The sequence below is a fragment of the Camarhynchus parvulus genome, chromosome 3 (genome assembly GCF_901933205.1).
Source record: "Camarhynchus parvulus chromosome 3, STF_HiC, whole genome shotgun sequence".
Classification (NCBI taxonomy): Eukaryota; Metazoa; Chordata; class Aves; order Passeriformes; family Thraupidae; genus Camarhynchus; species Camarhynchus parvulus.
The window spans coordinates 2,257,358-2,279,999 of record NC_044573.1 but is presented as its reverse complement, the minus strand read 5'-3'; the positions used below and the strand labels follow the sequence as shown (position 1 = coordinate 2,279,999).

Sequence of the window (22,642 nt, the reverse complement as noted above, 5' to 3'; positions counted from 1 at the left end):
GAGCTCCCCTGGCCGGGCGGGCGGGAGCGCTGCGGTCAGCTGGGACTGCGGGAAGCGGAGCCACCGCCGCGGGCTCCGCTCGGAAACTATCGGAGCGAGAGCGCCGGCGTGACGTCACGCGCGACACCGAGCGGTGTGCTTACGTCACACTGCGTAACTTGTGCGAGGCGCGCCGTGACGTCACCGTGACGCCTCGCGGGGCGGTGCGTTGCCGGGGCGACCGGACGCCGCGCGCGGGGCGGGAGGGGGCGCCATAGCCGCCGCCGCTGCACTGCGGCAAGGCGGGGCCGCCGCGCGCCCCGGGGCGGGAGCGCTCTGCGCCGCCCCATTGGCTGCATCCCGCGCGAGGGGCGGGGCCTCCGCGCCCGCCCCGCGCCCATTGGCGGGGGCCGCCCCCCTCACGGCGCTGCCGCCCCTCCCCTGAGGGCGGGCCCGGGCGGCGCCGGCAGATGAGGGCGCGGCGGGTGCGGACGGGGCGCCCGCGGGTCCCGCTTGTCCTCCGGTGGAGCCGAGCCCCCAGTCCTGCTGCTGCCCCACCGGATCGGCCCAAAGAGGAGCCCCCTGCGCGTCCCGTCCCGTCCCGCTGGCCCCGCGCCTGGGAACCGCCAGGTAAACCCGGGAGGGGTCCCGGTGGAGAGCGCCCGGGGGGCCGTCGGGGTCCCCGCTCTGAGGTTACCGCACTTGTAGGTCGTCTGAGACGGGTTTTTATATTTTTAATTTAAAGGCTTTGTAGTTTTTAACGTTGGCTGGTACGCGGGCAAGCAGCGAAGTTGCTGTTGTTCCTGTCCGCAGCCTCATTCTGCACCATCACTTCCTTGCGTTTCAGCTGAGGATGGAACCTCTGCCCGTCCATCCCACCATCTGCACCTTCCCTCACGCCGTGCCCGTGCGAGGGACAGCGATCCTTCCTTCCTGCTGTAATGACTTGCTGTAAATCATAAAAAAAGTCGAATCAGATTGTGTGTTTCCATAAGGAATTAACTCTTGGGAATCCTTTGCAGCACTTGATTTGGAATTCTGAGTATTAATAGGCATTTCTGTTCTCACGTATCTTTCTGTGTTGTGCATCTCAAATGAATCAGTCGGAGTTAAATAATTTGGAAACTTTGGTTTCCTCCAATTGTCATAGTTAAGGAAGGGGTTAACCTGAGCTTTCCTTGCAGTAACAGAGTGGAGAGAATCTGTACAAGTTGCTTTTTCTCTTAAGAATATGATTTCTTACAGGCTTTTTGTTGCTGTTTTTAGAGAGTTCTTACATGAGACAGAATCTTGCATGTGTCTTTATATTTCCAGCAGGGTTTCCTAAAGGACAAAAAGGCAAACATTGAATGTCATGTATAAAGCTGCAAAGAGGAATCCCGTCCTCTTTCCAGAATATAAACAAAAATACTTCTGTATGCCTGTAATTAAGTCTCCCCCTTCGGTTTGTCTTTGCAGTAATAAGCATATACAGAGCTGTATTTTAAAGTGCTGAATAAGCAAATAAAGAAACCTTTATTGAGAGACAAAGACTTGATTCTCTCTGAACGTGTCATCACGTTTTAGAGCACCTGTCATCCCTTCATGCTGGGGCTGCTTCATGGTCCGCGGGGTTGATGTGTAGTTAGCTTGTTACCGCTGAAGCACTCAGATTTTTTTCCCTATAAATTACATGCTCCTTTCTTTTGCAAAAACAAAAAAGTTTTCCTTCTCTCTTCCCTTCTTTCCTTGGTTGCCCAGTGTAATCATCCCGTAGCACTCGCCCTCAAAATGGTGATTTATGGAATATTGACATTGCTGGTAATTCTACTCACATTAAGCCTATTTTATGGTGGGAAACCAAGGGATTATAATACTCCATCACTTACTTATCTCATCCAAACATATTTTTAAGCCAGCTGCTCCATGTGTAGGAGCTAGCACACGAAGTCAGCCCTGTGTTTCATAAGCACTGGGCTTTGCCACTGGTGCTGACCTGCTCTGGCTGGGTTATTTCTCCTGCTGGCAGCAGAAACAGGAGATGCTCAGGGCTGGGATTGGTGCTGACATCTGTCTGCACACTGACAGAGAGAAGTCTGCACCATGGAATCACCACAGTGACACTGCCTCAAAGTGCACTCAGAGATAAGGACACGGGCACTGATCCACTTTTTCCTGACAGTGGCATCTCTTTTACTTGTAATTCTGGGCTCATGGAACCTATGAGGACCTTTCTCTTCTAAAACTGGCTGTTTGGCATATTTTACAGCAGATTTCATTTAGGCAGAATTGCTGAAACGGTATGAAATTTTCTATAGGACTTGTCCTCTGTTTTGTGGCTTTTTTCTCTTCTTTTTAAATCTCACGACTCTGGGAAACCAAAGAGTTCTCTCAGTGGGTTCTGAGTTTTTTCCTTCTGATTTAATTCAGCTGCTCTTTGGAGAGGATGAAAGCTTACAGTTTTCTGTTTCTACCAACAAAACAAGCAGAAAAAAGGGCTGGAACAGCTCCTAGAGGGAGTGAAAACCAGGGCTATTTTGTGTATTTTAAGCATCTTTTCTTTGGGAAAGAGGGTGGTGCAAAAGAAACATCTATGTATGGTATGCTTTTAGTAACAAGCTATCAGGTGTTATCTAGGTGTATTTTCTCTCAAATTCTCTATAATTCTTGCTTTATAAGTCAAAAATTTGTGTGTGGCTTTTAAGTTCTGTTATTAAGTATTTCTATTCTGAGCTCTTTGGCTGTGTTTTACTTGAACATGAAACTCTTAATTAATGCCCACAGTTCTTTCCCAGCAGAAACTAAATCAGTACTTTGAACTTTTAGTCCGTTCCCTGGTGCTATACATAAAATCCATTTGGAAAAGAAAAAAAAACTAAATGTGATCCTGTTTTAGAAAGTGTTTTCTGTTGTCCGTATATGCTTTGTTCTGGTGTTCAGCTTAAAGCTGAGGAATAAGAGGTTTTTGGAGCTGCTCATAAGGAGTTGGGAGTGTCAGGTGTTGGGGATGAGAGCTCAAGGAGATTCAGGTGTGGTTTCCTGGCTCCAAAGTGTTGCTGGCCCTTAAACTGGTCTCCTGGCTTGGCTTCTGAATGAAGGCAGTCAGGTGTGCTGAGCAATGGGCAGAGCAAGAGGAGAGCAGAGCCGAGAGGAGGAGGTTTGTGGGAACAGACAAAAGTATTTGAACGTGTGTGAATTTGCATTGAAATGCTCCTCTGTAACTTTGGCTGTTTATTCCGAGAGTGTGGAAGCCTTTCTCTTGTGTTAGATGTCTCAGAGGTGTGATTTCCCCTCTGCAAAGAGGCAGCTCAGAGGAGAGGTGGATAATATCTGCTGCTCTTGGGTTGGGTTTGGTGTGCTCTGCACATCTGCTTCTCCCTCAGGGCTCTGAGAATATGTAAATTTTGTCAAAAAAGCCTCAGTACTTGACTTTAATGCTGTGGTAATTTATCCCCAGTAATTTATGCAGTGCTGCAGGTAAAGCAGATCAAGCTTTAGCAAACCATGCAGTGAGATTTGCTAAAAACTCTTTCTCTTCTAGGCTTAAGTGGCCAAAGATGAGTCGTGGATTCTCAGAAAACAATAACTTCCCCTATGACAACAACCAAATGGTTTTGGATATGATCCTGTGTTCCCTGATTGGGGTTCCTCAGCCCATCAACTGGGACAGTGTGGCAAGGCTGGTTCCAGGATACACCTCCAAAGAAGTGAGTCCACTAATAAAAGAATTTGTATGCTTTAAGCAATGCTTTATGGAGAGGAAAACATTTTTTGGGGGGAGGGAGGGAAATTGAAGTTAAGGGTTGTTTTTTCATAAAGTAATTTGCACCTAATTGAAGATGTTAAATGAGCAGTAGATTGAAAGGAGGTGGAGGGTTTTGGTTTGTTTCTACAGAACCTGAGCAATGAAATTGAAAAATGTGTTCTGCATTGTATTTCATTAGAACTTACACAGATTAAGAATGAAAATTACTGGAAAGGAAAAATTAAAAAGTGGCATTAAAAAAAGGTAGCTGTGCTACTGCATTCCAAACTCCCTAGCTAAGACTTGGATGGAAGGGATGCCGGTACCCACTAACCCTGTGCAGGTTGTGGTGTCCTTACTGGGAAACCTAAAAACTCTGTGTGTGTTGTTACAACTCTGAACAAGGAGGGGTTACAGGTCTCTCTTGGGTAAGGAGTGCAGTTGCTGCTTTTTTGATCCTACAAGGTGTGGATTTTTCTTTCTTTGGTTGAAGCAGAGTTGGAAGAACCTCTGTATACTTCTCTTTCTGGATTGCTGAATTTCCTGGTGAAATGCTCCTTTTTTAATAATAATTTTGACTTTTCCATTTCTGAGGTAGTGTAAGCTAAGAAAAGAAAATGTCTTTTGCCCTTGTGATTCAGCAAAGCTGAAAGAAAACAAGACAGTGGTCTTGACTTTCTTGCAAGCCTAATCAAGTGTGTCAGCTCCCATTTATAGCAGTGCTATTGGGCTTTGCTGTAACCTTGGATTTCAAACAGAAAAATGAAGGATTGGGTGTAGAAGCTTCTGTGGAATGCTGCTGCCTTTCAAGTTCTTGGCAGAAGCTTGGGAACATCTCTATTGTTCACCTTCCAATGTGCAGACAGCACTGTGCATGTTAAATAAAATAACAGTATCAGTGAGCCTTCTCCTCTCATTAATTCATGTGATTGATTAGTGCAAGTCTGATTGCTGTTTTTACAGGACTGAATGTCTCAAATATGTCCCTATTTAAGGAGTCCCCATTTAAGGCAGTTAAATAAAAGCACAGATATATCAAATTTGTGACTGGCATCCCAAATTTGAGATGCTGTGAATATCAGAAGGATGTCCCTGTGTGCCCTGGCCCATAGGGGCACTGGCATGACATGTCTGTTAACCCTAAATAAATAAATAAAACCAGCTGCTAATGGTGTCACAGGAGGAGCACCTGTAGAATTAAATAGATTAATTTTTGTGCAAGTTACCTCTGTGTAGGACTTTGCTGAACCAAACCTATAATTGTGATTGTGTTGGTACAAATTTACAGAACAGAAAGACTTTATAGTTCATCAAAAACAGGGGATGGGAAATTTATAGAATTGCAGTGGAAAGCAGCAGTCCCTTTTGTCCAAACTGGAATGGAAGTCATGAGGTAAAAGAATAATAATTGTGAATCAGTTTCTATAGTCACTCTTAATAACATTTGACCATGTTCATGGTAAAAGAACTAGTTACAAAGTGAGAATTCAAACTCTCCCCATAACTTTCTCTTTTGAAAACTGGGCTAAAAACCTCACAGGGTTTAAAGAAATGAAAGTTTCAACAGGTTCTACTTAATTTTTTCTCTTTCTGTTATTTAATTATGGTAGCTGTTATTTTACTGTGTTTATATATACTGATACCACTAACAACATAGGAAGCATTGATGAGTTTGATATCAGTAACTGTTCACGTGCAAAAATGTGCAATACAGTATCCATCTCAAATCACAGTTATTAAAAATGTGCTGAAAGGTACTGCTTCATTGTCCTATCATTTAATCTTGTGACAGTGTGCAAAAAGGTTTGATGAGCTAAAAAGCAGTGGAAGTTCACCTGTTGACAACCAATATAACCCCCTGATGGCTGCTGGTGGGAGTCCTGTGGAAACTTTAGCTACGTACATCAAATCCTCCTTGCTCGATTCCCAGACAGAGTTTCAGGAGCCTGCTCTTGGGCAGGATTCCATTACTATAACTGGTATGTTTTTAGTCCTTCTGACCTATATTGGCTTTGATAATCAGTGTGTGCATGCTTCTGGCCTGAGTGGTTATGTCCACCCAGGAATGGTAGACATTCATCTTTGGAGGGTGAAGTATGAATAGAATACATACAACAAGGCACTTGCCATTAGTTTAGTTTAAGATCAATGTTTGCTTGGGTATTTTTGGGAACTTGTCCTTCCAAGAGGCATAAATCTTTCTGCTGAATTGTGTTTAGGATTTTTGGTGGTGTGCTGTTAACCCTGCAGCCATTTGAAGTCACATTTAGCAGCATTATTACAATAACTGGAGAGTATTGTGTAGAAAAGCTGCAGGAAGCTGAGGAGGAGATCCCTTGAGGGCAAACCTACCTCTCCCAGCTACAAGACCTGTAATTGCAATGGATAGGTACAGAGGAGCAAAATGTAGCTAATTTTTGCTCCAAGACAATCTTGAGATGACAAATGTGTCTTGGTCAATTGTGTGTCCCAGTAATTACTGGGGAGAAGAGGGACCAAACCCAACAGTTGTAAATTCAATCATAGCACAATTAAATGTTGTTAACAATTCCTTTTGTACTGCTTCTGTCAGAAGTTGTAATTAAATGTGTGTGTGTTATTCTCTGATTTTCAGTACAGAGATGTTCCAGTGGTTTTAGAACTTGGTAGATGTATTTGCATGAGAAATTTGCCTCAGTGATGAATAAATAATTTCTGTGTTAAAAATTAAGATGACAGTGAAGCATTTAAATGTGTTCTCTGTTAAAATGTCCTTCACTGCAGCTTTCACTGTCCCCTTTGCAGCAGAAAAACAGCTCTTTGACCTTTGTTCAAAGTGGTTTTAATAACTCCAGTCAAGGGCTGATACTGGAAAATGTGTATGGAGTGTCAAGCCTGGAAGTGCTTCCCATCAGCTTTCAATTATGTGTTCCGTGCCTGATGTGGATGAATGCTGCTGGCACCCACAGGTCCCTGTTTACAGGATTAGCAGCTTCCCAGGAGGCAGTTAACGAGCTAACTCTGCTTCTAGAACTCCTGAGACAATTAGTGCATGTGTTCTTTCTAACAATGCACTGCATGTAATGAGTATTAACACAGTCAAGTCCACTAATGTAATGTTTCCTTTGACAAGATCCTAGCCTGAGATTGTTCTATTTTCTTTGTGACTTTGGATAAATCATTTGCCCTGTTTGAGTGTAATTTGTTGATATGAAATTAGGGTAATTAATCTTTTTTTCTCACAGGCTTGGGTGAACTCACCTTTTTAGTATTTGTGAGGTACTTCTACATTTCAGAATTGGGGATTTGAGACAATCCTATTTGTAAATGTTTTTCTGTTTAATTAATTGCTTCCTAGTGGATTTATTCACATTAGTTTATTGTTAGGATCAAGAATTTTGGGCCTGTTTGCATTTGTTTGTAGTCATGAGTAACAGCAAGAAAAAGCAAATCAGACCATACTCATTCTGAGCTGGATTCTGCTTTTGGCTGAGTTATAAAAGCTCATTTAATACTTGCTAATTATAAGGCCAACTGCTGGTAAGTCCCTCTGATTGCCTCTCATGACAGTAAACAAGCACAGAGGACTGCTTTTACCTAAAGGATTTGTTACAAGGTCAATCAGTCTGTAAGCTTTGGAGGGGAGGAAAGAAGATATGAAGCAATGTGTGGTGAAGTTGAGATGTCCCCATTCATTTGGCTGTGCTGCATATTCTTGTCAGCATTATTGCCTTCAATAAATCACTTCACTGTGTTCACAATGGACTTGTTAATGTATTTGCAGGCAGAACTCTTTCATACCATGTACCTCCACAGTCCCTTCTTGTAAAACTCACACCTTTGATTCCTGCAGTGAGGATGGATGCCCAGAGAGCTGTGACTGGAGCAGCCCTGCCCAAGGATTTACTGGGAGTGAATCTGTTGAGTGGATCTTCCCTTTTGCTAACTCTGCTCCCTCTATTAAGGCCTTACTAAGATTTAACTGTGCAAGGCCTTTGGCTGCACCTTTGGAGACAGTTTAGTTTCTTCTGCCTCTGGTGCAGTAATTTTGCTTTCCTGAAGGGCATAACTGCTGTGTGCTGGACCATATCATTTTTCATATCACTGACTGTGCTGTCAGTCTGCTGTAGTTGTTCAGCCATTAGATGAAGATGAAGAGGTCTGTCTTAATCTTCTTCAGCCTCTTGCATGACTCAAGAGGAAGATGATGTTTATGGAACTCCCAGAAATCTGAGAGAATGGCATAATCATGGAAAATCACCTCCTTAGGGTTTCAGTGGAAGAGAGATACAGTGCCCTTCCATTGTTTAAAAAAGATAATGATCCTTCTGACTTCTAAGCAAGATTATTGAAGTTTCACATTGCAGAAATCCATTCACAGCTGGAAATGACAGTCATTGCTTTAACCCTTGGTCCAGAACTCAGTGGATTTGGTGGCTGAACTCCTGAACCTCACTAGGTTGTTGTGTGCACCTTCCACTGCCTGTAGTACCTTTGTGAAGATGAACTATTTGAAGTGCACCTGTCCTTTATTCCTGGAACAACCTGTGTGCTATTGCTCCACCATGACAGCCATAGTTCAGTTGCATTTCCAAGATGCTGAAGAGCAAAAGATGAGGAGTTTTTGTTTTAATGCAGCCTTTTTTCCTTACATTGAAGGAAGGCCCAGTGCAGCCTCCTCAAGGAGCTGTTCTTCAGAATCTGAGAAAGGTCCTGTCCATAACAGTGGGGAAAGCACTGATGAAACCCAGGGGTAAGAAGAGCTTTGTATATTTGTTACCTCGGGGATTGTAGAATTGCCAGAAAGATGTCTAAATTGCTGAAATTTATCTACTGCCAGAAAGAAAACAGCTGGAAACAGCCTAATGAATGCTGTTAGAAATTTGGAAACCTTCTGTTTCTGCAGAAATTCAAGGAGTTCGTTGAGAATGTGTTCTATGCAATAAGATATTTATAAATCTATGTTCCTCTGAGTGATTGATCACTGCTGTGACAGGAATGAGAAACATACCTGGTTTTATAAAGGAGCGAAACAAGACTGATGGTCAATTACACTTTTGAAAATACTCTTGAACTTAGATTTGCCCTATGTAAAAGCAGGAAAAGAGCTGTAAATGAAAAATTTCCCCATGAATTCCAGTAGCCATCCAGGTCACTTTTATTCCATCACCTATCCCTGTTTTCCACACTATATAATTACACTTAGAATAATGTTTGTTTGAAACTTAAGCATCTCTCTGCAGAGACAGCATTTACTGAGTCTAGCTTCAAGCATTTCTTAAGAAATAGAGATTTTTAGTATACAATAAACCAAATCTTGATTTCCACTCATGAAAATTGCTGTTACTGTCCTTGGTACCTCAGTGATTTAGGCATCTATATCTGGTTATTCTTTGATGAAAATTAAGAAGGGAGAACAAACAAGTTCTCCATATAACTCAAGTAGTATCCTATAACAAACAGGTGGCAAAATTGGGGAATGGAGCTAGAAACTTTCTATTTCTGCTCCCTTAATTCACTCTGATTATCTGTAGATCATATGCCTCTGTCTTCTTCACCTGTCCAACAATAGTTTTTATTAATAGTTAATAACTGCAGTTTGTTTTCCCTCTGTTAATAAACCCCTGTTGGTGATGTCCGTGTTGCACTGATTGACCCAGAGCTGGAGATGAGGTTGTTGGGATTTGATGTCCTGATTGGTTTAGGCTCCTAATTTGCTTTGTGGCTTTTTTCCTTTGGAGGCCCAATATGGTGATCCATGTGTGCGACGAAGCCAAAAACCTCAAAGAAGATTTTGTGTGTCCTCGAGACCTTTTGATTTCGGAGATGAAATACTTTGCTGAGTACCTGTCAGTGGAAGCCCAGCGCTGGGAGGAGGTGGATATTTCTGTGCACTGTGACGTTCACATCTTTGACTGGCTGATAAGATATGTCAAAAGGAACTCCAAGGAGTCTGAGGCTGATGAAATGCCCACTTTAGGTAAAAGCAGATAATTTCTTTTAGGTTTGTTATGTTCTGTACTAATTGAAGATGAATGGTTTTGATGCCGTTCAGCCCCAGACTGTTTCTGACTGTTGGCAGTGATGCCTCAGGTTTTAGCTTTTATATTTTTCAGGTTCTGTGCTGCTTTAGTGTGTGGGTCAGGGCTTCGTATTATGGGATGGTAAGCTGTCTTCACAGAGGGAGAAACAAAACAATTCCTTCTCTAGCTGGGGACCAAGGACAAATGATCCAAATCTCAGGCCTAAGAGCAGAAACAACATGGGCTGGAGAGAGAAAAACAAGAAGGATGGGACTTCATGGGCTAAAGCTGAAATTGGACAATTAGCTCCAATATGCAAATGGAGCAGAATTTATAAAAGTGACAGACCCTGTGCCCAGTCATGCATTTTGTGACCATTTTGGGTTCACCTGAGGTGCAGCCCTGGCTGAGCTCTTGTGCTGCCCAAGGGGGATCCATGGAGGCCTTGTAATAAATCCCTATTTATTCTTTAGCTCTGTCCGGCCTCTTTTCTAGGGCAGCCCTCACAAGGCATCATCAGTTGTTACAAGAGTGTTGCAGCAGAGATCCTCTGGTCATTTCAGCAGAGGGCTCTGCTTTGCCAGCACTGACAGCTTGGAGAAAACATGCTGAAAGTTGAAGCAATTAAAAAACCCTAATATATTTTGGGATGTGATGGTTTTAATTAAGAGTCTTCAGACCTCTTCTGACCAAGGGCAGAGTGGTAGATTTTAAGTGCTGATGATTGGTTTGTTTGTTTCTCCTCTGCTCCCTGTTGGTACAATTGCAATGTTTTCTACAATTTCAATTCATTCTAATACAATGGTAGAAGAGTCTTTGTGGGTTTTGAGGCAAGGTTTTAATTTTTTAATGAGTCATTCCTACCACTTTTTAAAATGTAACTTTCTTCTCTTGGTTTGTTTATAACTTGCAATGTGAAGGTTATGTTGAAAAAATCTCAGCTGGGTGTGATGGCTACAGATGGAAGTTAATCTTGTGTAATTGTTTAGTCATTGCATCCCTGTGAAGCCTCCTTTTCCAATTTTAATAGGGTATCCAATTTTAATAATTTTTCCAGATTACAGTTCTACTCTGGCCACTGAAATGGTAAACCAAAAGTTTATTTCTTAAGATAATTAAAAGGTTCTGTATACTGGAAGATGGAATGACAAGTTGATTGGTAAAATAATAGATAACATGCTAAATATGAGGAGAGAGGGATGTGATGTGAAATTACAAAAAAAAAATCCATGTAAAACCCCCCACTTTGTTCTGTTGCCTTCTAGAACCATCAAATGTCATCTCAATCCTCATTTCTTCTGAGTTTTTGAAGATGGATTCATTAGTAAGTATTAAGAAAGACTGATTTTCTGGCATGAGGGCACAGTTAATTACCAGGTGTCCTAACAGCTTGTTTGTTGTGCTTTGGCTGTTACATAAACAGGTGCTGTAATGAGAACATTGTGAGATTTTTAACACTTCTGTTCAGTGCAGTAATCCAATATTTGCAGAATCTCAATGCAATAAAAAGAGTATGTTATTTCTGAATGTGATGGTGTGATCTAGATTGCTTGTTTTATATCCTTTACTACATGAATGATATGTCTGCAATTTAGGATCTGATTTTCCAGCTCTGTATAAGGAATAGCTGCTGACTTTGTTAAAATGTTTGTCAAAAGTTGTGTCATTGGGGTGGCCCTCAGCAAAGCACAGCTGCTGCAGTTGAGATCCATGTGTTTTGTGGTTCTATTTCAACAAGCAGTTGGAAGGTTACTGAAATTTTTGGAGGAGAACATAAACTAAGTCATATTATTCAGCATCAACTTTAGGTAAATCTGAGGCTTGTTTTTTATTTTTAAGTCAAACTGAAATAGTTTTCCAAAACACCACACTTAAAAGTCTTGAAGCAATTAGTATGGGGGGTTTTGTCTAGAATTCCTTAACATTGATATTTCTATTTTTCCTAGGTAGAGAAATGTATTCATTACTGTCACAAAAATATGAATGCTATTGTAGCCACACCATGTAACATGAACTGTATCAACGCTAATCTTGTTACACACATTGCTGACCTCTTCAGGCACAATGAGGTGGAAGAGCTGAAGGACAAAAGAGACAAATTTAAGAGGTAACTTCTTTGCCCTGTAGTACACTTCTGAAGTGCTGTTGAGCTTTGGGATCATATTTCATAACTGCTAAAACTGTGCAGTTTGAAGTTATATATTATGTATATTCTCATGGAATGTATTTTTAATGCAGAATATAATGGTGTGACTTCAGAAGTTTATATTAAAATTATGAGCAGAAGGAAAGAGCTTTTGTAGGAAATGAGCAAAAGGAAAGGCCACACTAGGAGCATGACATGGGAGAATTATTCATGAATTCTCACATGGGAGCAAGGATTAGGGGGAGAAACCTTTTATGGGATGACATGCTCCTAATTGGTAGAGAATGGTTTGGCTTCAGCATCCTGTGAACTTGGATGTTTGGACTTAGAATTCAGGGTGGCTGGGAGGCTGAATAGTTGTGCTGGAATGTTCTTTCATACATCAGGATCCCAGCTTATATCAAGATAAGGACCAGTTATTGGAGGGCAGACTGACAGACAAGGTGAAAGTAAGGGAGGATTTGAGTCTGTAGGGATGAAGGCTTAATCCTACAATGAAGTGCAGTTTCACAGCAATATGCACTACTCAAAGGTCTTTTAGTCAAGGTAGAAGCTGACAGTTAATATTGGCAGGCATTTTAATAAAGAAAATAATCAAAATATCACTTTTGTCACACTCGTGTAAAAATGAGATGGACAGGATAATTTAAAGGAAAATTATATTAAAAGCTAGATTCTGTGAGTGACTTTGCTTATCAGAATGTGATTGTTAATCTCACTATACATAAAGCAATTTTCAGTTTTTTTTCTAATGGGTGAGCTGTGTTGCTGTCATTAATAGTAAACTTTTCTGCAAGAAGATTGAGAGACTGTTTGATCCAGAGTATGTAAATCCAGATTCTAGAGGAAATGCAGCAACTTTATACAGGTATGGCATTTTTATATGGCTCCTTCAATAGCAAGGACAATCCCTGTGTTTAGAAGCCCTGCTCTTACTCCAGTGCTTTCTTTCCTTCTTTCTCTTTTATTTTTTTTTTTATCTAGGTGTTGTTTATGTAAAAAGTTGCTAACCAAAGAAACTGAAAGGAGAATTCCTTGTGTGCCAGGAAAAATCAACATAGACCAACATGGGAATATTGTCTATGTTCATATAAGGTAGTGAATATGTACATACATATAATGTTTATTCAACTCTGATTTTGGGTGATTTTAGAAGTACTACATACTCAGATACATTACAAAATTAAATCACAGATATGTGAAGAGTGTATGAAGCATCTCAACTTCTTGTATTACCTAGCAAAAAATAAAACAGGGAGGTGTGATTATGAAGATGTGCTACTGAAATTCATTCAGCAGTGCTGCTGCTGAATGGAAATGGGAAAACTGCAGCCATGATTACTGGGAGGGCTCTTTTTGGATTCCACTGCTTTAAATAGAAAATACTCAGCTAATTCTTTCATCAGATGGTTTTAAGATGTATGCAGTTGATGAGAGATTGAATTAAATGCTGCATTTCTGCAAGGTTTTTTAGTGAAGGATAGACCCCACTATGCCAGCAAAGAAAAGCTAAAGAGTATTTTCTCATCTGACTTTATACTGTCAAATCAAATGCTGCTTAAAGGCAGCTATGAATAAACTTTGCCAGTTGTTTTTCTGTTCCTGAAGTATTTGTCAGAGGATCTTGCAGAACCTGTTCTGTTTGCAAGCCTGATTCATTTGGCACAAATGTTTAATTGAATTCTGTCTGATCTGTGGCTGTGAACAGCTGGATTCTCCTGTTAATGGAGATCATTCCAAGATCAGCTGCAGTTCCCTCCCTCCCCACATGCCCATTTTAAGGGGGATGGTGGGAGATTAATGACAGGAGACCTTTCTCATCAGATCCCTTTTGTTCAGAACAGTCCAAACAGTTCCATACAGCTCCCACCAGTTAAGTTCTGCCTAGTGTCTACATAGAACCACATCTTGTGCCCCTGTCCTGACCTATTTAAGATCATTGGTGATTAGTCACATAAAATTCATTAATTGTATTACTTCACTTAAGCTCAGTGTATGTGGCTGCTCTGCAGTTCCCAGCAGATAAATATGCAGGGCTTTATAGTTACTCAGAGGATTATCTAGGTTCTAATTATTTGCCTTGTGCTACTTGTGATGCTTTGCTGTACAGAATATGTTTACTGAGAAGTGATGCTGGCCACTAATGAATTCAGGCTCAGGAGCTAATACAGTTCTATCTTTAATGATTTAAAAATAGGTTTCTATTTATTGGTCCTCTAGTGGTGCCTAGAACTGACTTCCAACTGGATGTGCTCCTTGCTTAGTCTAGGATAGGCACATATTTAACAAAAATGCTTCAGGCCAGGGCTTAAAACTGGGAGGAAATTTTATCTGCTCTTTCTGAAGATAACATGCCCCACTGCAAGTTGCACATTTTCTTTTGAATTCTGAAGAGGTGTATCTCATTTGATCACAGGGAAGGAACAATGTCCTATATTTTTGATACTAGAACTGCCAGGTATGTACCTTCATCAAAAGGGCACGAGCTTGTGTTTTCAAACTGTATTTCTTAGCTATTGTTGCATTGCAGGTAGATAGAAGATATTTATCTTAGCTTGTAAGTTTGCAGTATATGGATCTTGAGGTGAATCAAGCTGTAACTCTTTGCTATGAGTGAGTTTAGGATTTTCTGGAAGAATAAAATCTCCTCTGTCATGCTCTGAATTTAGTAATCATTGTTTCACGTCGTATCCCTCCTGTTGTAACTACTGGAGGCTTTTCACCAGTGTGTTTTCTGTTCCTTCTCCACCTTGTGGTCCTGGTGGCAGGATCAAAACAGAGTCAAGACTGATGTTTTCCTTTTTCAGAGACAAAACCTGGGAAGTGCATGAGTATTTAATTGGCCTTCACGAGGAACTGAAGTCCTGGCGGGATGTTTACTGGCGTCTTTGGGGAACGGTCAACTGGTTAACCTGCTCAAGATGTAACCAGGTTAGGGAATTTCACTTTGGCTTGTGGTAACCAGGTTAGGTAAATTCACTTTGGCTTGTGGTGGGTGGCTTTTGAGGGGTGAAGCAGGGATTAAAGCTGTTTGGATAATATTTGCTACTAGAGCTAGGTACACATTCTTTACAGTGGAGAACTTTTACTTCCATAGGTTGTCTCACCTCTCACTCTCTGTCTTTTTGCTGATGTAGTCTTTCCTGTGCACTGAGTTCTCCCACTGCCAGTACCACTCGCAGCCAGTTCTTTATCCAGGTGTAGCAAGTGCTCTGGGCTCCACTGGCACAGGAGTTTATCCCTGCTGTAACCAAAAAGTTCTTCGGTTTGACCCCACAACCCTCCCAAAGGTACTTCAGCTCTCCTTTACAGAGCACAGCACATGCTGGGGTGGGCAACAGCATGTTAGGAAAATGGATCTTTTTTCCAAAATAAGGATTGTAATTCAGAAGTTGAACTTTTGTTGTTATACTGACTGGAATCAGTTCTTCCCACTAACTCCAATATTTGATCTTCTGCCTCTGTGTATTGCAGGGCTGCAAAGTGAGGGATCATGTGGTGGAGTTACCTCCAGAAAGCAAAGATGGGGATGCTTTGCCATCTCAGAGTGAAGAGGGGGATGCTCTGCCATCTCAAAGTGAAGAAGGGGATGCTCTGCCATCTCAGACTGCTCAGATCTTGAATGATCTGCTGCATCATAGAGATGTTATAGTTGTTCCTTTCACTAAGGATGAGAATAGGTAAGAACATTGTATTGAGTTACAGAAATAACTTAGCCCTCAACACTGAACACGTGTACTGTTATATTGGAGTTCTCTCCCATTTCAAAATGAGTCATAGGTCTTTCTAAGGGTAACTTATTTTTGATTGTTTGCTTGGAAATTGAAGAGCAAGTACTTTCTCCTTTCACTTTTCAAGCAGGCTTTTAGTCACTCAACTCCCATAAGCATTCACTGCTATCTTTATATTTTAATGTATTTCTGTCAAGATGTTATGTATCTGACTCAGAGGTCTGTCTGCTCTCTTGATACATGTCCAGTCAATGGAGACTGATTCTGAAGTAGTGGAATAGAAATATTTAATTTTGGTTTATGCATTTCTCTCAGTGATTCTGGTATTGGGCTTGGTGATGACAAAGGCCTTGAATGTGATGTGCTTGTAGAACCAAATACACCATGGGGCCCCAAAACTGGAGAGATCAATGCTGTGAGTGCTGCTGCTTTTCCTTCTTTTTTTTTCTAATAATTAGGATTCTTTGAAGAAGTTCTTGAGCAATTTTTAATAAAAATAAAGCCCATACGTTGTTGGAGTAAGACATAGGTACAAAATACCTGGTTGGTGAAAAGGCAAAACTTTCCCATATCTGCTGAAATATTTCAATGCATAACTTCCCTCCTGTCCTGGACTGATTTTTGATCAAAAAATCAGCTGTAAAAATTTTTAGTGCTAAGCTTATTTTCACTAAAACATGAATTGACTGCATTTAATTGGTCAGTGGCTTTCAACCTACTTGGGTTTAATCATTCCACCAAAATTTGGAGTTCAAGATGGGAGGAGGCCTGGGAGTTACCAGTGTAGAGTGCTGTACTGTAACATACCACTCCTATTTTTAGAATTTCTCTCACTTTTTTATTTTTGTTAATATTAGTTCTTTAACTTATGTGTCATTTTTCTCTTTGTGACTACAGTTTTTGTCTCTGAAGAACTGGACTTTGCAGCTGGTTAGTAAAATATTTTACTAATTTTAAATATTTGGTCTTCTGTACTAGCAAAGAACTAGCTTTGATTTTTGTCTTATTTCCTAATAAATGAGGCAAAAAATGTATTTTTTTGCTTTAATTTGGAGGTTGCAGTATAGCAACAGTTTTTACAAGAAAGTATGGTGTGAAGCACTTTGGCCTTAATAGAAATGAGAAATTCCTTTGAATGTTTTTCTAAATGGCAGCAAGCCACACTAGCACTGCATGCATCATTTATTAATAATTTTTTAGGCTGGCAGAAACATAAATGAAAATCCAGGGTTTGGGTATCTGTCTCTCTTGGCTGGTCTGAGGTGCTTCAGGTCTTCATTGTTAAGCTTCATAATTTCTCATTACTAGGCACTCATTATCACTTATTTAGGTAAATGTGTAATATTTAGGTAAATATTCAAACAATGTAAACATCACATTAATAAATCATTTAATAGAAACCCAGGCTCACTTTTAATCTCTGGCTTCTGGTGTTGGTTAGAAGCAGCAATCGCTGTTATCTGAAGAGGAGGAGTACACCACGGGCTCAGAGGTCACTGAGGATGAAGTGGGGGATGAAGAAGAAGTGTGCAAGAAACCAGGTACCTCAAATCTTTACAGTCCTCCTGTGTGCAGTTACCAGACAGGGATTTGAGGCAGCAGAAGTCCTCTGTAAGCAGATTTTGAATATTAGGTGTTTCAGAAAGAAAACCCAAAGTTACTTGAATATTATCACTAGTTTTCTTCTGGTTACATACAAATTACCCCAGTGCTTGTTGCCATCAAAAATCACTGGCAAACAAGAAAAGCTGCAGCTATTCATGGCTGAGAACTCTCTGGAATTATCAAGCACTTATTTTGCAGGAAACTCTCAAAGTAATGAGATTTCATGTAATGAATGTTGGAAGAAAAGGCAGCAATTACATGACTGCTTTTACATGCAAAAAAACCCTGCAAATTTGGCTTTTGATTACATAGAGGAATGACTGGCTAATGTAGCTAAAATTGTTTCTGCATTGAAGCTAGGCTGTATATGATCTAAAAATATTTTAATTCATTTTTTAATGTGTTAATGGGTTTAGCAACATGGAAAGCCAAAAAGCAACTTCTCCTTTTCACCCTACTAATGATTCATTGGAAGAGAGTCTTCCAATGATTTCTTTGTTCTTTTTGTCATTACTCAAAGGGCAATTAGAATTGTACCAGTTTTAAAAATATATAAATTTTGAAAGAAAATTTTTGTAATTTAAATTTAAAATTGTTTGATCTGATATTGCTCAGAATTTAGTCATTGAATTAATATGGTCCAAAGTGTAGCTTGTACGTGCATTAATTTTAAAGGTAAAAAATGTATGCTGTTATGTGCAATCACTTTGCATTTTAAATGTTGAATTTCTGGATATTTCTCATAGAAAAGCATTTGAGTAGTGTGTGTTAGTGTGCCTGCAACACTAATAAAAGGAAAACAGCCTATTGATTTGTACTATACACTATTTGTAAAGAAATTGAGGGGAAAAATACTTTAGTAGCTCTGTAGTTTGAGAAATTCCAAGTATCTGAGGGTATGAATAGACATTTCTTCCATTAGCAGGAAGAAAGGAGAAATTAAAGAAATCCTACAGGCACCCAAAGAAAGCAGTTTCTTCACCTAGTGTTCAGAAAAGGGAGAAGCCATCTGATAAGGTAAAATCACAGCTGTGAACCCAGGCTCTCTGGCTGCCTTAAATAATGAGGAATTTTCTCTAAGTTTTGGACTTGACCTTAGAAAACCACATTAAATCTGGTTTTTTCCTTCAACAGTCAAGTTCCCGAGATGCTTCTCCTTTCATGTAAGTCATTTTCAAAGCCCTTGAGAGCACTTTTCAGTATCTCCCTCTCCTAAGCTGTTCCTGATACAGGGTTTGTGCACCTTTCCCTTGCAGTGTGAGCATGCAGCAGAACAAATGGGATGCCTCCAGGTCCTTGAGATACAACCAAGATGCTCAAAGAGAAGATGGTCTGTTCCTGCATGAGTTTGGCTTTCATAAAGTTAACATTATGCAAAGGAAATGAGCCAGCTAATTTTCTTAAAATTCACTTAGTTACATCCCTGTAGGGTGAATTTAATCTCAGATCCAGCAGTGGGATTTGGGGTGTTTGTGTGATTTATGTGCTTTATTTGGAATGTCAGCACAGAACCTACAGAGATTATAGCTGTGTCATCTCATGATTATAAAAGTATGCAGATATTTTTTGCTGCATCCCTGTGGCATTTGTTGTCTGTGCAGATAAACAGAGAAAAACAGAGAAACATCCACTTCCATCTCTTTCTCAGTCTCTGTGACTAAAAATATTCAGAATTGGGTTAATTTGTTCTGCCTTTTTAAAACTACCCTGCAAACTCTTGTGCAATTTTGCTGTTTTAAAAACTTCTGCCTCCAAACCATTTCCTGAGATTTTGATCTCAGTGTAGTGCCTCAGGCTGATTCTGGTATCTGCCAAGGCTGCTGAGGCTACATCAGGATTTAGAAGCTTGGCTGTTCAGGATTTTTATATGAACTAAAAGAAATTACAAATCCTTATCACTAAAGTCTCTGTCTAATCCTCCTTGTGTTCAGTAGCAATGAAAACCTTTGTTCTAAATATCCTCTCTTACTTCTGACAGATCAGAGAAGAATGTCTGAGATCACAGGGCACTTAATAAAAATGAGACTGGGAGACCTTGATCGAGTCAAGTCCAAAGACAGCAAAGAAGTAAGATTTGTCCTGGCAAAATGTAGTGTTTGCAGAGTTGAAGTGAGCCTTGGTTAACAAAAATATTAAACACAAAGGAGTATAACATCTATTTAATAAATAAGCTAAAGAATGAATTTTATCAATCTTCATTTTGTTCCAAGTGTGATTTTTTGGAAGATTTGCGTTTAAAATAATATTTAAAGTTCACTGCTTTTAAAAACTGCTCATGGAAAGTAGAATGAGTTTTAAAAATCCAGTACTGGCTTGTGATAATGGACAGAAGTATGCTATAGATTGTGCTGAATATTAGTGAATTTTATGGGAAGTCACTGATTGCATTGAAATCATGTCAAAACTTGATTGTTTCTTTCTGGATTCCAGTATGCAGGAGGCATTTATTCTAGACTTGAAGCTCAGATAAAAGCCTCAGCACAGGTCAGTGCACGACAAAGCAACGCTGAGAAGAATCCCAGGTACGATTTTAAAATAAAAGCAAGAAAAATTCAAGGATTTCGGGAGTGTGGGGTGGTGGGTTTTAAAGAAACCTCTTAAAGAAAAAACATGCTTCATTTCACACACTTCTTATGGATCAGCTTCCACCAGGTTAAGCCATATGAGGTGCTAAGGCTTCCCTTGGTCTCCCAGTAGAGCTGGGAGAATGAAACTCTTGGGTGGAAGGTTCCCTGCAGCTCCAACATCATTTTCTTTTTGGGAAACTACAGAAAATTGGAAAAGTGTCAGCCAAGATTTTTATCCTGTTCTTTGTCCACCTTGTAGAACTAAACCAAAAAACCCCCACACATCAAAAACCTGCATTAATATTGTAAAAAGCCCTACATTAATAATGTAAATATGTTTCTCATGTGTTTTTAACCCAGGTCAAAAACCCGTTTTGGCCAAGGCCGTCCCACATAAGGAGTCATGGGCACGCTTTAGCCAGAACTCATTTCTGCTTCCTGAAACTCCACTGCACTCTGACATATGGACAATGCACACCTCAAAGCTTGCCAGTGACTTATTTATTACTTTAAGCCTTGTAAATTATTTTGTGCTATAAATGAATGCAAACCCAATAAGGTCTGTACTTATTTTAATTGTAAATATACTATTTGTTGAAGTTAAATTTAATTGCTTTTTTTTAGGCTGTTGCGTTAAGTTGCATAGAAAATATTTTATAAATCTACAAAATTAAATTATCATACTAGCTTTATTTATGGGGGAAGATACAAATATGCCTTTTGGTATGCTAGAAATACTGAAAAGGAAAAAGCAAGACTACTGAGTTCTGAATGCAGTCAGCAGCATTAACCCAAGTCTCCTTGTGTATTTATATTGTGTTGTATTTGATGGTACATTTTAGGTCAGTCTTCTGGGGATTTGCATTTAAAGTCCATGACAATTCCTGGGACTTAGACTAGTTTAAGCAAAATTTTCATGCAGTTCTGAGGCTTCCTTGTGTACATCACCCAAGTCCCACTCCTCTGAAGGTGGGTAGCAGGTAGGGACTAGACCTCCAAAGATGCTCTCAGTGCTGTGATGATGGTGCAGCATTGCATCTTGCATGTGAACCACTTGCTTTTCTTGGATATGAAATCTGTACCCATCCCCATTCCTCACCCCTCCTGCACAGGACAGTGCTTTGTTCCCTTCTAAAACCCAAACCTTGTGATGCAAAGCAGTTCTCTCTCTAACTGATGCTATGCCACTAAATTTCTGAGCAGATCTGTTATTAATTCTGCATCTTTCAACAGAGATGTATCATTACAAAGGCTTGTGCGCATAGATCTTTTGGGTCTAGTTACTCCCTGAAACCTGCCTGATTAACACTGTTTAGAAGTCAGATGCACTTTCAGGTTCTGTATTTGGAGCAATAGAACACAAATCCAGGGCTACCAAAATGAAATAACTTGCCTGGAAAATATGTTGTATATTAGCAGAGAAAATGGCAATAATAATAATAATAATGATGATGATGGCTGAATTCAAGGAAACACATTCTGACTTTTTGAAACAGATAGAAAGAGAGCTCAGGGAAAGTTTATTCCAACTCCTGGCTGTACAATAAATTGGGAGTTTGGAATTAAGTCAGCAAGTTCCTGGGTGGGAGGGTGGGGTAGGGTAAGGAGAGGGAGATTTGTTTAAATGCTCTTCTCTCCATTTGGGGTTTTTTGTTTGTCTTGTTCCTTGATGATTTTTGGTAGGTGTTAGAAGACTAGGATAGCAATACTTGAAAATACAACTGTAAAGGTGGAAGATTTTTATTGAAACAATTAAAAATGAGTGTTGCTTGTGTGTTTTGTCCAATGCTGTAGCAAATTTGGAGCCCAGTGAAACCAACAAGCAAAATTGGATTTCAGTGGTTTTGATTTTGAGCAGGAGCTGTAACTTTGCAGGAGTGCTTTAATCTGTTATCAAATAAATAAGGTTTTGTGAATGCTTCAGGCCTGTTTGCAAGTACCAATGCAGTTTGAAGCACTTGTCAATGTTGGAAAACTGATTGTTGTTTGTTGAAAATATAAAACCCATCAGGTATGAAAAATGCAGTAGAAAAAGAGTTTTGCTACAATTTTGTGACTTCTGATAGAGGGTTGTTCCAAATTCCCATGGTAAACCTGGGGTGAAAGTTGCAGGCTGCATGTGTGTGTGTTTAGTTTTCATAGAACTACTGACTAGAAGAGAAAGGAAAATTCTGCTGGTTTTGTTCTGTGGGGAAGTGCCAGTTCTACATGCCAGTATTGTTTAACTCAAAAATATTTTTGAGCATATATAAATATACATGATGTGCAGTGTTATCTTTTTTCCCCATGCCAACCACCTTGAATTTTTATCTTGTATTAATTTTGAAAATTTTTCTTGGTTTAATGGAAATAAACATTATTAATTTAATAAGTGTGTGAGTTTTTTATAGATGCTTTTAAGAGCTAAGTATTTGCATAGATATTGTTTGATAGTCTCAATCATGCATGTGTATTTGTGATTAAATTGCAGCATCCTCATGCAGGCTTTTTATCTGTCAAGAACAGGATATCATTAAATGCAGAGCTACTCCAAATCTACAAGAACTTCAAAGAATTTTTATCTGCATCAAGTTTTGAAGCTGGATTAAAAATTCCTCAGTGAACTGCACTACAACTGACCCAAGTATGCAAAATGTCAGGCTAAGCTATGTTTAAAAAAACATTTCACTTTGCTTTGCACTGCCACAGTGCAGATTGTTTAAAGGGTGCAATCTGTTAAATCTGTGAATACAATTAGTTTCCATGGTTCTGTTTCTAGGAATTGCTGTATGGATGTCTTGGATGTCCTGTGTTTGTGCAGGTGGGCTGTTGGGAAGGCTGCAGTGTACATCCCCCTGTCACACGTGGGTATAAATGAACTTTCTGCACCCTGGAGCTGTGCCTGTCTC

The 22,642-nt window shown here is 40.0% G+C and overlaps 1 protein-coding gene across 1 annotated transcript; it reads left to right on the top strand.

The window, feature by feature from the left end:
* Window positions 1-449: 449 nt before the first annotated feature.
* KIAA1841 (KIAA1841 ortholog) lies at window positions 450-21,259 on the top strand. The gene is made up of 21 exons (XM_030945440.1): window positions 450-609; window positions 3,500-3,665; window positions 5,496-5,682; window positions 8,342-8,435; window positions 9,424-9,662; window positions 10,971-11,029; window positions 11,652-11,812; window positions 12,633-12,719; window positions 12,836-12,946; window positions 14,659-14,782; window positions 14,989-15,141; window positions 15,326-15,531; window positions 15,898-15,997; window positions 16,480-16,512; window positions 17,024-17,123; window positions 18,110-18,204; window positions 18,322-18,350; window positions 18,444-18,517; window positions 19,166-19,254; window positions 19,618-19,709; window positions 20,115-21,259. The coding sequence occupies exons 2-21, from the start codon at window positions 3,516-3,518 to the stop codon at window positions 20,149-20,151; spliced, it is 2,220 nt and encodes a 739-aa protein (XP_030801300.1). The 5' UTR covers window positions 450-609; window positions 3,500-3,515; the 3' UTR covers window positions 20,152-21,259.
* Window positions 21,260-22,642: the final 1,383 nt, after the last annotated feature.